The 13645-nt window shown below is 42.2% G+C and overlaps 1 protein-coding gene across 4 annotated transcripts in view; it reads right to left on the bottom strand.

Moving 5' to 3' along the window:
* The window catches only part of MBNL2 (muscleblind like splicing regulator 2), a 159280-nt gene that overhangs the window by 36489 nt on the left and 109146 nt on the right, over positions 1 to 13645 (bottom strand). For all 4 annotated transcript variants that reach the window (XM_047871674.1, XM_047871667.1, XM_047871691.1 and 1 more), the window contains exons 4-5: positions 9806 to 10006; positions 6793 to 7056 (exon numbers count right to left, since the gene is read on the bottom strand). In XM_047871674.1, the coding sequence (XP_047727630.1) occupies positions 6793 to 7056; positions 9806 to 10006 (465 nt within the window). The remainder of the gene's footprint in view (positions 1 to 6792; positions 7057 to 9805; positions 10007 to 13645) is intronic.

Raw genomic sequence — 13645 nt, 5'->3', positions numbered from 1 at the left:
TGGAAGATCCAAGTGAAAAAAAGATATTGTCTTTAACGTTCAGAAAAATAATTGTTAATGAAGATCTAGCCTAACAAAATGAAGTGGCAAACTGAGACAAAAAATTCAGGCAAAAAAATATTCAAACACAAGATTATTTGGGCAAAACTGTTTGGGTTTGGATCTTAATTTTTTGTCTGAATCATGTGGATAATTGTCTCAATTCTTCTCTTCACTCTGCTAGCATGGATCTGGCAACACGAAAAAAGGTTCCAAACTTAACAAGTTTTGAATTTGAATAGTAAGTTTCTCAAATTTCCCACTCTCATCCCATTGTACTGTTTCTAATGACTAACTTATCATCCATTCTGTGTTTTCCACTACATTTGAAATTATAATTCAATTTATCTCAAACAACTTACCGGATTATGCTAAGAAAATACCCTTTAAAAAGGTATTTAGTGTTCTCAGGTATCAGAATAATCTCTATTTAATAATTCTATTTGTAATTTCAGCTATAATCAGTGACCAACCCAGTTAATTAGAAGTGGAACTCGTGGCTAGAACAAGTTACAACAGCTAAAAAGAGCAAACAGCTAAAAAAAAAAAATAGCCAAGGACTGCTTGAAATATTAGATGTAAAATTATATTTTTAACTTATAACCATATTTGGGGGCAGACTGTCTCATTTAAGCAGCTGAAATAATAACAAATATTGATCGATTTAGACCACGGTGAAAAAATGTTCCTATTCCTGGATCATTGCTGTAAAAAATGGAAAATTCTATGATGGAATTCTGTGAAAATAAAAATAAAATAAAAGGAGTAGCTCCAATGCAAATAAAAAATGAAATACCCCTTTTTCAATGGGTAGCACAATAGGTAAATCCCTAAGGTTTGTGTAATCAATACAAAACGTGATATTCTAAAGTTCTGAGCTGGAACCATGGCATTTGCAATAATATGAGGTACTACTAAACTCTCAAAATGGGAAACAGTTAATGACATTTTCCTCTGCAGATAGAGGTCTTTTCATCATCATTTGATGATTCGAGATCAAAAGTATAGAGGTGCCAGGAGGTAAAGACGGGCAAGGTAGACAGAAAGTGGGTGAGGAAAGGATTGAAGGCAGAGAAGAGATTCAGAATGTCCAACAGAGAAATGTTTGGGAAGGCAGTCTTAATAGAGGCCATCAAATAATATAAAATGAGTGTTCTGGAAGTAGAATTACAACATTTTTAAAACCCAGAGAGCCTCACAATGAGAAACCTTCTTTGTACTGGATATTCTTTCTTCAGACGGAAGTTCCCCATTATGTAACTTCCATGACACCACATTATTTAAGATCTTCGGTTGCTGCAGAGTCTTGACACTGCTTGATAATGCATTTCTTTAAGCTTAAATTCGTCTGTGCTAACTGTATAAGGCTGCACAGCCCGTTCTCACAACGTGCACCGAGAACACAAACTCAGAATCAGTTTGGTCTCAACGTTCTGGACTCAGTTCTTCTCTTCCCTTTTCCAGTCCTTGGGAGTTCCAAAGCAGGTCTACTGTTGGGTTGATTTTGTCTGCTATGCTAACTGGAAGAGTGATCATGTCTCCAAAGGATGGCATTTATGAATGAAATTTTGATTGAACAAAGCATCATTCAATGACGTCTCCAAGTAGAAGAAGAAATAGTAAACATGTCTCCCTAGGATCCTCACCTGGAAGGTTAATGCTCTTTTTTTTCTGATCTTAGACTGATGAAAGTTCATGTCCACAGAAATCAGAAGAACCTAGGAATGTGAGGACACTGAGAGCTCTAAACTGAGCTGGCCAGCATCTCCTTTTCTCCCACTGCATACTGTGAGTTATCTTTCCTAGACACAAATATTGTGTCTTTTCCTTTTTTTTAAAGTTTATATTTATTTATAAATAAATAAAACATCTCCCAGACAGGCTCTGCACTGTCAGCGCAGAGCCCGATGTGGGGTTCCAACTCACGAACCGTGAGACCGTGACCTGAGCCAAAGTCAAAAGTCAGACGCTTAACCGACTGAGCCACCCAGGTGCCCCATATCATGTCTTGCCAAGGAAACAGTAAGTTTTCAAAGGTTGGGCATACATATTAGTATCTTGCATACCTCATGCTTTGAAGCACATGCGTAGAATAAAGCTTAAAAAAATCCGTATGGATTAATAACCACGTTATAGTATGGCTTTGTAACACAGAGATACTCTGCGGTAGAAGAATGACTTGACTGCTGTCATATGTTTACCTACATTGAAAGGTCTTCAGGCTTAGACTAGACTTTAGAGATCACCAAACATGGCTGGTCTTAGAAGCTTCCTTAGGTACCTAAGCAGAGAAAGAAGTTCTTTATTTGGGCCTCTACTATGTGCCGGACACTTGGCATCCATTCCTGCTGGCCTCAACAACGTTTTGGACCCTCTGCCCTTTCTGGACCACCTGCAGGTTTGTGTACATCCAGCCAGATATTTCCTTCTCTGGATCAAAGAACAACTCAACCGCGAGTCAAGGCATGCAAACCAAGGGCCCGTGCCAGGCATTGTGGGTGAAGACCAACTCTGAGGAGTCAGAAAACCCCAGTGACAATAATCAGAGCTGCTGCCTTCTTGTGGAAGAAAGGGATGTAGACAAATAGGATGGAATTCAAAGTGCCTATACATGTTTTCTTGGACGGTTGAAGCTTATCTAGCTGACGGCAGCTGGCCCCGTTTCCTTTCACAAAACAGGACTCTCCCATGTAGCCCCATGTTGTTGGATTGTGAAGAAAGACGGCTTGCTTAAAGATCACATACCCTTTGTGTGAAAATTACCAGAGAGACGCTCTGTCTGCCTTGTTTTCACATTTAAAAAAATTCTGGTGAGGATGAGGCCCACGTTTTAAGACGTATTATGAAAGAATAAGGCTCTAAAGGAAATAAATGTCTCCTTTTCTGGAATCAAAGCTTTAAATGTGTTTCAGGGTCCAATTAATCAAAAGAAGGGGAAATCCCTGGACAATAATACAAATTGCATTACAGAAATTCTTTGTGTTCAGATATGGAGCCCAGGTGAATGGAATATTAAGATCTTCTGACTGCAGTCATCACTCTCATTTGTTCTTTTAAGTAAGGAAATAAAATAAGAGGGTTTTTTTTCCCGTGTGTTGGGCAATCTTGTTCCTAGAGTAAGAATACTTTGACTTTACCCAACTGCATCTCAGTGGGTTCACATGAGCCTCTCACTTCAACTAAAAAGACATGACAGACTCAATAATTTTCATGTCATTGTCAGAAAGAAGCTGGCTTTTCTTCTGAAACTACATTCCTTTGGCTTGTCTTTGACGATGTTGCAAGATCCCCTGAAATATCAGAACTCCAAATTTGGGTACAGTATAACTATCTGGGAAAATACGGTAACTACATATACTGACATCCACTGCAATACCTCTATGCATCTTGGTAAGTGTGATGTGAAAATGCGCAGAAGGGCACGCGGAAGTGCACACAGAGAAGGAGTCTTGACTTTAAAATATCAAGCTGAGGAAGGACGTGTTTGTGTAAATGCCTATTTCTTCTCTTATCCCCACCAACCCAAGTCACCTACCATTGACATAGAGTGGCTGCATTGTTCCCTCAGTGACTGAAGTATAGATAGATAGATAGATAGATAGAGGACATTACAATTGCTGCTTCTAATAAACAGCCAGATACAATCAAGGCTCAGATAAATTCAGGGCTTAGCCCTAAGGTCACTATTACTACCAGTGGCTTGTTGTATCAACAGGTATTTGAGATAGAGGGACTAATTTTTTCATATTCCCAGAACCTCGTCGCCTACCCCAGTGGCCAGAGATGGCTGTTGTGACCCAGGCTGAGCCAATCATAGCACACGCGTACTCTAACCATGAAGACAGCCCCCAAAATGACCTTTCATTGCTTTTTTAGTTTTTCTAATTAGAACTGCTGTAGTAGATACTGTTTTCTCTCTTGTCGAAAGACATAAGAATGTATCCCTATAGGTGTCTGGCCGTGGTCAATGTTGCATTGGAGAACTTGGTCTTAGAAAACAGAGTTGATACACCAAGAGAGGCAGAAAAGAGAAAAAAAGAGAGACCTACTGTTTTTCTAGTTTCTGGATGCAGGCATCCTGATCTTTGTTTTACTTCTACTCCCTTTGGAGGGCACCGCACACAGTCCAAAGTTTTTATTTCAGCTACTTCGGTTGGCTTTTTGTCTCCTGCAACTGCAGTCCTCAGAGGAAAAAATGTGTTCTTTGGGCCTAACTGTCAATACACCGGTTAGGATAAATTGGGGCCGGCCTAAAACAATGATTGCAACGAAAACAGTTTTACTTCTTTTTTTTTTTTTTTTAAGTTTTTTATTTATTTTTGAGAGACAGGAGGGGGCAGAAAGAGAGAGATTGGGAGAGAGAGAATCCCAGGCAGGCTTCGCACTGCCATCCCAAGCCCTAAGTGGGGCTCGATCCCACAAACCATGAGGTCATGACCTGAGCTGAAATCAAGAGTCGGATGCTTAACTGTCTGAGCCACCCAGGCTTTCACTTCTTATAGGATGAGATCTTCACTAAGAGGATGGGAAGACAGATTCCACATAGGAGAAAGGTAGAAAAGACCTCACTTGCTCACTAGAAGAGTTCCTTTTCCATCAGCATTAAGTAACCAGTTTACTCTCCTCCCCACGCCCACCCCCATTCGGTTCCCAATTACAATCAGTTTTGCAAACTGCTCTTTTACTAGAACAAAAGAGAGGGAGAATTTCTCTATATTGTACGACAGACTCTCTCTCTTGTGGTTGCATACACCTGTGCATATATATATAGAAACTCACACATTCAGAAAAATCACTGTTCTGTCCGGGGACATAAGACTAAGAAGATGTGAGGCAAAAGCACCAAAGCCTCAGAGACTCTGAGGAGAAACCGTGGGAGACGGAGGACCAGTGCTCAAGCCTCTTGGGAACAGGATCCGATCGGAAGGGTCTCTGTGACCACGCACCGCGCCCTACGCGGTCATCACGTGAGGGCAGGCTCTGTGCTCTTCTCTCTGTATCCCCGGCACTCACAGGGCCAGGCCTTTAAAAACATTTGTGGGAAGAATGTTGAATAATAGGAGCTTTTTACGTGTAACAGCTACGCTTGCATTTTGATCAGTTATCCAAGTGTGAGGTGGCAGTCGCTAGTTAGAATACTGTTTTATTAAAGTATACCTTTCATCTCTGAAGCCCCGTCTGTCTCTTCCGAGAGAGCACTGGCCACCGAGTCTTTCGTTCCCTGCTGGGACCCATTATGCATTTCCATCATCACGGAAAGGAATGCTGCTCTCACTAAACTCCAAGCTCCTTGAGGGTAAGGAAGCCCGCTTAATGTGTGTATGCTCCCAGCAAGTGTCTGCTGCATGGCAGGTCTCAATAAATGTTTTGGGGGCGCCTGGGTGGCTCAGTTGGTTAAGCGTCGGACTTCGGCTCAGGTCACGATATCGCGGTTCGTGGACCTCGGGCTCTGTCTGTGCTGACAGCTCAGAGCCTGGAGCCTGCTTCTGTGTCTCCCTCTCTCTTTCTCTGTCCCTCCTCTGCCTGTGCTCTGTCTCTCTCTCTCAAAAATAAATAAACGTTAAAAAAAACTTAAATGTTCTCAATGAATGAGTGAATGCGCAGTGTCTATCATATATTAAAGTGAGCTTCTGATAAGCCGGAGACCTCATGTTAAAACAAATTAACTAGAAATTTCTACAGCCTAGTGTGATGGTTCTCATGCTGCACAGGAGAATCCCATGAGAGTTTCAAAAAAAAAAAAAAAAAAAAAAAAAAAAAAAAAAAAAAAAACGGCTACCGCCCAGGCCACACCCAGACAAATTAAATAAGAAACTTTGGGGGAAAGGACCAGTGTTGAAATCTTTTAAGACCCCTCAGGTAATTCCAAAACATAGCCACGTTTGAGAACCAGTGTTCCAGGCAGGTGCTTGCCAACTGTTAATGTGGATACAACCCCTCCTGAGCATATTTTAGAATTAGAATTCTGATCCCAAAGGTCTGGGGTGGGGCCTGAGAGTCTGGAGCTGTAACAGCTCCCCAGCCATGATGATGATGATGATGATGATGGTGAGGAGGAAGAGTGGAGAGGAGGAGCAGGAGGAGGTGGCAGAGACAGCTGGTCTCTAAGGGACAGTACAGTGACTCAGGGACTCCAGGCTGTGTTACCCGCCCCCACCCCCCCCCCCCACCCCCTTTTAAAGCACCAGTCAGTGCAGCTCCATTTTCATCTGTTTCGTGACTGGATGCTCTGCAGACAATTGCATTTACGGGGGAGGGGGGTGGGATAGTTTGAAGGACGGGGTGGGGCGGGGGGAACAGGAGTAGGAAGAGCCCGTCACCGGTCACCTGTTGCTAGCCTCCCCGCCCCCAGGGCCGCGCAGCGCTCAGCCGCATTTCCCACCGCTAAGCTCTGGAGCCCACCTTCCCGCCGGCGCCGGCCACGGAGCCCGCTCCCAGGAGGAGTCCAGGCCAGCGCAGGCCGGACTCACAGCAGGACGGGCCCCGGGGCGGGGCGCTGACGCCTCGCCGGGGTTCCCTGCGCCCGAGGGATTTACTTATTGTGCTGAAGGAGGGAAGGAGGGGGAAACAAAACAAAACAAAACAAAACGGGGGGGAAACAACAACAGAACTTAGGCAGCGGAGCAGCAGGAATAGCAGCCTTCCCTAGGTCCCGATCGTTTGGGAGAGCGTCTGAATCCCGCGGGGAAAGCGCCGCCCGGCGCCCAGGGCTCCGGGGCGGAGGAAGGTGCGCGGCGGGCGCGCCCCACTTACCATGACTGTGGCCGCGGCCGCGGCTGCCTGGGCGGCCACCGCCGCTTGGTTGGCTTGGTGCTGCGCAGCTTTGATTTTGGCCTGCAAGTGTGCAGGAGGGTGAAAATATTTGCATTTCTCCCTCATGCAACGCCCCTTTATGTAATCCATACAAACGGTTACGGTGTTGTCGTTTGTGTCGATCATGGTGCTGTCTGCGGGGTGTGCAAAGCGGCAGTCGGTCTCTCCCCGGGCACAGTTTCCTCGCTGGAACTCCCTGCATACCTAGGACACAGGGGGGAGAAGCAGACGATGCAGAAGAGAGGCTGATGGCCGCCGGGAACTACCTCTGCGAGCGCAGCCATTTAGGTTGAAAAAAACAAAAAAGGAATAAATGCTTTTCCTTTCTTTTAATGGGGGCTTTCGTGCCATTTCACTAGAAATTTGTTGTGCAGAGCTCAAGTAACCAGAGTCCCTGACAAACTAATTTGAGTTTTGCTTCGCCCTCTTTGCTGGGGTGGGACTCTGTTGAGAAAATAAGTCAAAATGCGCAGTTTTCGCTAAAATAACAAAAATCAACAAAGCCTCCATTTGTCCCTGGGCTAGTGTATATACATCTCTAATAATTAGGACATAATATATGTATTTAATGACATATAGTATATTAATTTGGACATCTGTAAGCACATCCAAATCTTTTCCTACTCTGACAACCCTGGGATGCCATAGTTTTTTGGTTGTTTTTTTGTTTTTTGGTTTTTTTGTTTTTGCTCGGAGGGATAGTTCCCTCACAGGTCAAGCCACCAAGTCACAGCTGTACAACTCCAGAAGGGATTGGGGGAAACAAGCTTGTTCCTTCTCCGAGGATGGCAAGTGGGTGGGGTGAATCTGAATACTCCTGTTTTCCCCTAGGACGCCCGGGCTCTAAAAAGATAACTTACGCTTATAATCATAAGTCAGAACAATCGAGGCTGAGATGTTGAAACTTGCATTTAAGATCACTCTATTATTATTTTTGATGGCACCGGAAGAAGATAAAAAACAAAGAAAAGACAAAAAGGAGAGAAATATGGGAAGAAGGGGGAAGAAATAAGTGGAGGGAAGGAGGAAGAGAGTTCCAAGTACTCATGTGTTGTTGCTATTGCTTTTTTGGTCCTTAATCCTTAGTTACCCTAAATGCTCCATCACCTAAGAATTCTGATGCATCAAGAGTTTATTGTATAAAGAAAATTTTCTTTAGAATTTAAAGCGCATTCTTGATTCTGCCCTGAATATTGATAATATAAGATGACATGACTGACCTATAGACATAACACTTAGGTTTATAAATATCATCAGCAGGACAGAACTACGAGTAAAACTGTAAGTTATTTTCCTTTTAGGCTCTAATTCCAAAGCCAGTAAGCGGTGGTTGGCATCTCGGCCATCAGTGACGTTATATGAAGGGTCACTGATGTGACAGTCAAGCTTTGTGACAGTCAAACTTACTTGGGAAATACAGTTTCACCGACCAGTGGCCAAGAGGGTGTGAAGGGTAAACAGAGAAGTCGCAAGATTGCTCATCATTTCCTCCTGCTTTGGATATAAGCCAATATTCTGATCTTTAGTTCATAAAATGTACAAATAAAAACTACTAAGATGTTCCCATCAATTCTGAGTAAGCCTTCCTCTCTAAATGGAATCCTCCAGTCTGAGACCACATCAGAGGTACAGACCAGCCGTCAAGCATTTACCAAGGGTCGCCGTGTGCAGGACAAGCCGGCTTCATTCCTGGCTTGAAATGAACTGCATGAAGACCTGCTAAAGTCATTGTAAATTATTTTTCTATGTCTTTGTCTACCAGTCCTGTTGGGGAGGACAATTTGTTCCCAACTCGGCTGATTTAATTTGTTTTCTAAACCACACAGTCACGAACTGAACACTCCATGGGTCCAGCAGGTGGAGCCCCAAACACTTTTCTAGACCATGAAAGGTCTGTTCTATATTCACAGGGGCAGGCTAGATCAAAACAGCAGTGTTAGGGTCTTTAGTCTTTTCGTTTTGGGATTCATATGCTCCAGAGTGAAGCTGATACCAGGCAGCAACATTGTATTGCCCTCAAGATTGATTGGGTAAATATTTAAGCAAATGCACATTGAAAGAACATCTTCCAATGATCCAACGTAAAGCACCGTGTACATCCTAACCATACATGTATCACCTAACAACTTAAATAGGTAATGGAATTAAAGGAGCTCTTTAAAAAATCTATCAGAATCTTTACACTACTGCATAAAGTGCTCTATTAAATATCACAGGATATAGTAGCTAAGATAAATCCTCTTACTCTGATTAAGGAGAAATTTTACCCAGTAAGGGTTGGCTTGACTCAAGACTTAAGAATCATCTTCTATAATTATATGAACGTGTTTTCTTGACTTTTACCGAACACTTGAACTTAAGTTAAAGAAAATATCTCAATCAATACTTAATACACCCAGCTTCCAGTTCCCCTGTTTACCAACAGTACAACCAGGGCTGATATTCTGGAACGTTCCAATATAACCATATTAGCTCTTAAAATATTGAAATGTGATCATACCAAATGGTCAATAGTCATAGTTCCACTTACCCCTACCCCTGTCCCCAGGTGTTTCAAATTCTTCTGATTTGGCCATTCTCAGACCTTTCCAGGAGCCATGAAAGGTTAATGCCAGCACAGCTGGAGGCCTTCAGGAGCCATCTCTATGGCCTACACAGTGATTGATTCAGTGTTCCACTGGTTGTTAAATATTTTGCCCCTGAACACACATTCCAAACAGCTGAATTTTGTTTGTGCTAAACTAATTCTTTCCCTACAGACTAATTTCCTTTATAACTCTGCTTTAAATTGAAACCACAGAATTAACGAATGCATGGCTTTTAGATGAATGTGTGTGTGTGTGCGTGCGCATGGCTGTTTTGCAAGACTGAATTAATATCTTATAAGCATTCACTTACACAGAAGTACACTTGTACCCCAGATGCATCTCAAACCACAAATATAATGAAGTACCTCCAGTTTGTCAGTCCTGAGAAGTTTCTGAGTTGCAGTTGAGCCCGGGACAGTGACGGGTGGACTTCCGGGAACAATAACGGGTGTGGTGGGTAGAATTTCCGTTGGGACTAACCCAACTCCAGGGGTTACAGGTGCTAAGTAAGGAGCAAAGCTAATCGCCGTATTTGTCCCTATTGCGGGACCTACAGGAAAAGTGGGCTGTTAAAGGAAGACAACACAGGACAAAGATTTCTTTAGAATAAAACTTTAAAAAATCACCAGTAAGTGTCATTTGAGCAAAACTTACCATACACAAGACCCTTTGTGTTACTTGCGTAAATCGATGCTGGCCTGTGAAAGTTCATTAGATTGCCTGTTTTGTTTTGCTTAAAAAAAATAATATCCATGTGTATCCTCTCTTCCTAAAACCATACAAAAACATGCGAGCACATTATAGAAACCTAATTACAGGGAACGGATTAAATTTTTATTCCTATGAAAGTTTTCTCAAGAAAAAACAATAATTCTCACTGTCATTGCTCATCATTCCAAACAGTGAATGTTATAACAGGAAGGGGGTAAACCTATGGAAAACTGACTCCTAATCTTTGATTTCTCCTCCTTGCATCTGAAAAAAGGACAGGAGGAAAGAAAAACCTTGATTAGAGCCTGACTTTCAAGTTGATCGAGTACATACATTCTCAAAAACTGGGGATTATCTGGGACTGTATTTGCTCTGATTCAACATCATGTTCCCACATTCCGTCACTAGCCTGTATGTAGTGTTCATATGGACCTGCTGTTTCTCGGTCCAGTTCAACTGTGTCTAGATCTAACCTTCCCTGCCTAAAAGGTTGGATGAGAGAACATGAACTTTTTAATTGGCCAATTTTTCAACTGGCCACTAAAAGTTGGTTTGGTTTCCTAGGTTAAAATCAATGCAGCAGTGATAAAGGCATACCGTACTTCATTTAAACTTCTCCATCGCTACACTCCTTGTCCAGAGATAAGAAAGAACTGTGCTAGGGGGTTGATGGGATAATAATTTTTTTTTTAATTTTTTTTTTAACGTTTATTTATTTTTGGGACAGAGCGAGACAGAGCATGAACGGGGGAGGGGCAGAGAGAGAGGGAGACACAGAATCGGAAACAGGCTCCAGGCTCTGAGCCATCAGCCCAGAGCCTGACGCGAGGCTCGAACTCACAGACCGCGAGATCGTGACCTGGCTGAAGTCGGACGCTTAACCGACTGCGCCACCCAGGCGCCCCTATGGGATAATAATTTTTAAAAGCCCCACCTAGAAATATGCTTTCCAGAAAGGAAATAATGTAAGAGAACAATAAAGTTTGCTTCACTTTTCTAGAACCAATGTTAAAAGTGTAAGACGCTAAAGATTTTTGTTAGGATGAATTTTACACTAAATTGTCCCTGAACGGTTTTATTGGTTGGTTGGCTTTTTAGCTAGTTGGTGACTTTTACCCTCTTTATTTTTAGGAGCAGTTTGCAGATATTTGCAATCACGTGTTAATGCAGTTTTCTAATAACCAAACTGTGCTCTCGGCCATGTCACGCTACCCCTCTATTTATATATTGTGAGTAACATTCTTGTTTTCTATTTACGGCTCTGAATGAGTTGTTGAACATATGGGAAAAATAACAATCTATGTTTATTATTAAACAAATTTTTTGTTGACAGCAATAACGGAAAAATACCTCTTATGGATGCTCATGTTAGAAAACAGTGGATTACTGATAGTTTGTTCAAGGAGTTCTCAGAGGTTCTGGAGGTCTTTAGCGAAGTGGCTGGGGGCTGTGAGAGGTGATTCTAATGGCCTGCGAGGGCTGTTATAGCCCTCCCACGAGGAGCTCTTAGATCTTTACGGCTCAGACATCAAATTCACTTTGGGACAGGGTTGCAACATGAGGTCTCAACATGGGAAATAGATGGCAGTTAGGATTTTTTTTTCTCCCAAATTTTATATGTGTATGTTTTCCATTTTCAACCCATTGAGCCATAATTACAGAAAGTTGCGGTTTTCAGTAACTATAGTTTTTATGAGTTAGCGCCATTGAAAAAAAGCCAAGTGATTTAAATGGTATGACTATCTAATGTTAGAATTAAAAAAAAAAATCAACTCTGAAAGGTCATAAATCACAACAGATCAGGGATTCAAAGAACCAGCTAAATCAGAAATGCCTGAGGGGAATTTCATAAATAGAAATATCGCCAGACTCGATAGGTCTAGGCAGGGACCCTGAAATTTGCATTTAAAAAAACTTTCTATGTGATCTGATGTGTGGCCCAGTTTGGGGACCACTGTCATAGATGGAGAGTGAAAATAGGTATTAAAACACTTGTACTGAATGTGTAATTTAACACAGAGACCATTATCAAAGTAAACATTTAAAGAAAACAGCCCTCCCCCACAAGCCCGTTTTTGATTTTCTGCAGCAGCGAATTCCCAACCCTCCCTCTTGTGGATCATTTGAAGCCATGGTCAGTGTGGTGACATAAATACAGGTTGTACCTTGACTGTCGGTGGGATGTCAGAACCTCAAAAGTCATTTCCTGAAAACTTTTTGGATATCAATAAATCTATTAAAATCAGAAAAATTTTGCTTTCCAAAATGTAAATTACTTGTTCATCTAATTTAATGATCTAAAATGAATGTTGCAGGGGCACCTGGGTGGCAGTTGGTTAAGCGTCCAACTTCGGCTCAGGTCGTGATCTCACAGTTTGTGGGTTCAGGCCCTGCGTCGGGCTCTGTGCTAACAGCTCAGGCCTGGAGGCTGCTTCAGATTCTGTGTCTCCCTCTCTCTCTGCCCCTCCCCTGCTCATGCTCTGTCTCTCTCTCTCTCTCTCTCTCTGTCTCAAAAGTAAACATTAAAAAAAAAAACACCTTAAAATGAATGTTGCAGTTTACTGATGATAGCTGTCACATAGCTCAGAGAGAGTATTATTTCAAAAGAAAAACACAAATTTTAGACTGAGAGTGATCTGGATTCAAATCCCGAGCTCTGCCAGTGAACTGTTATCCTAGGCAGTGAATTAACCTCTCTGAGCTTTAGTTCTCTCAAGGAAGTAAAACCAGTTGACTTGAAAAGTTGGGCTGAACAAAGTGCTACCTCTTCTCCACTTCCCATGGTCAGAACTCAGCAAATAGCAGGTGTCACGGGTAGAGTAAAAATTGGTATTAATAAAGTTTTCCCCCCAAAATCATCCACTGATTCTATAACAGGCATATAATCAGTATGGCGATATAATAATAGAGGTATAAACTCTTATTTAATGATAGCAAATGTTTTCTCCTTTTTGAAATATGGGCTGGGGAAAATACCTATTTTCTTTCATGTGAAGCTGACAGTTAAAAGTTGATAGGACAGATTCAATGAGATATTTTCTCTTTTTTTAATACAGTGTTTTTGATTGAAGGTGATTAGTAAAAAAAAAATAGTTATAGTCATTCTCAGAGACGGGCACTCCATTATTATTGTTGACAGTGCTGCCTTACGCGTACATAGGAGCCGCTGTTTCCAAAGCACTGTCACACACAGTCTTCTTTAACCTTCTCGTTATCCGTGAGGAGCAAGTGTGGCATCACAGTAGGTGGAAGCAGGTCGGACTATAGACTCAATAGATCACCCAAGGTCAATGCTGCTGAGGCAAAGCACTCAGGACTCCTGACTCCCAGGCTGGGGCTATTTCCATTCTTCTGCACTCCCTAGATTTTTTTTTTTTTTTTTTTTTTGTAATTTCTTAAAACAGAAAAGGAGAGAAAAAAAAACCCAGCTGCCCTGATGTGTTTGAGTGTAAAGCCAGAGCCTTGGCGGGGAGCCCTGTCCCACAGTCAGCCGG

The sequence above is a fragment of the Prionailurus viverrinus genome, chromosome A1 (genome assembly GCF_022837055.1).
Source record: "Prionailurus viverrinus isolate Anna chromosome A1, UM_Priviv_1.0, whole genome shotgun sequence".
In the NCBI taxonomy this organism is placed as follows: Eukaryota; Metazoa; Chordata; class Mammalia; order Carnivora; family Felidae; genus Prionailurus; species Prionailurus viverrinus.
The sequence above is the reverse complement of the archived record's forward strand: the minus strand, read 5'-3'. Positions and strand labels throughout refer to the sequence as shown.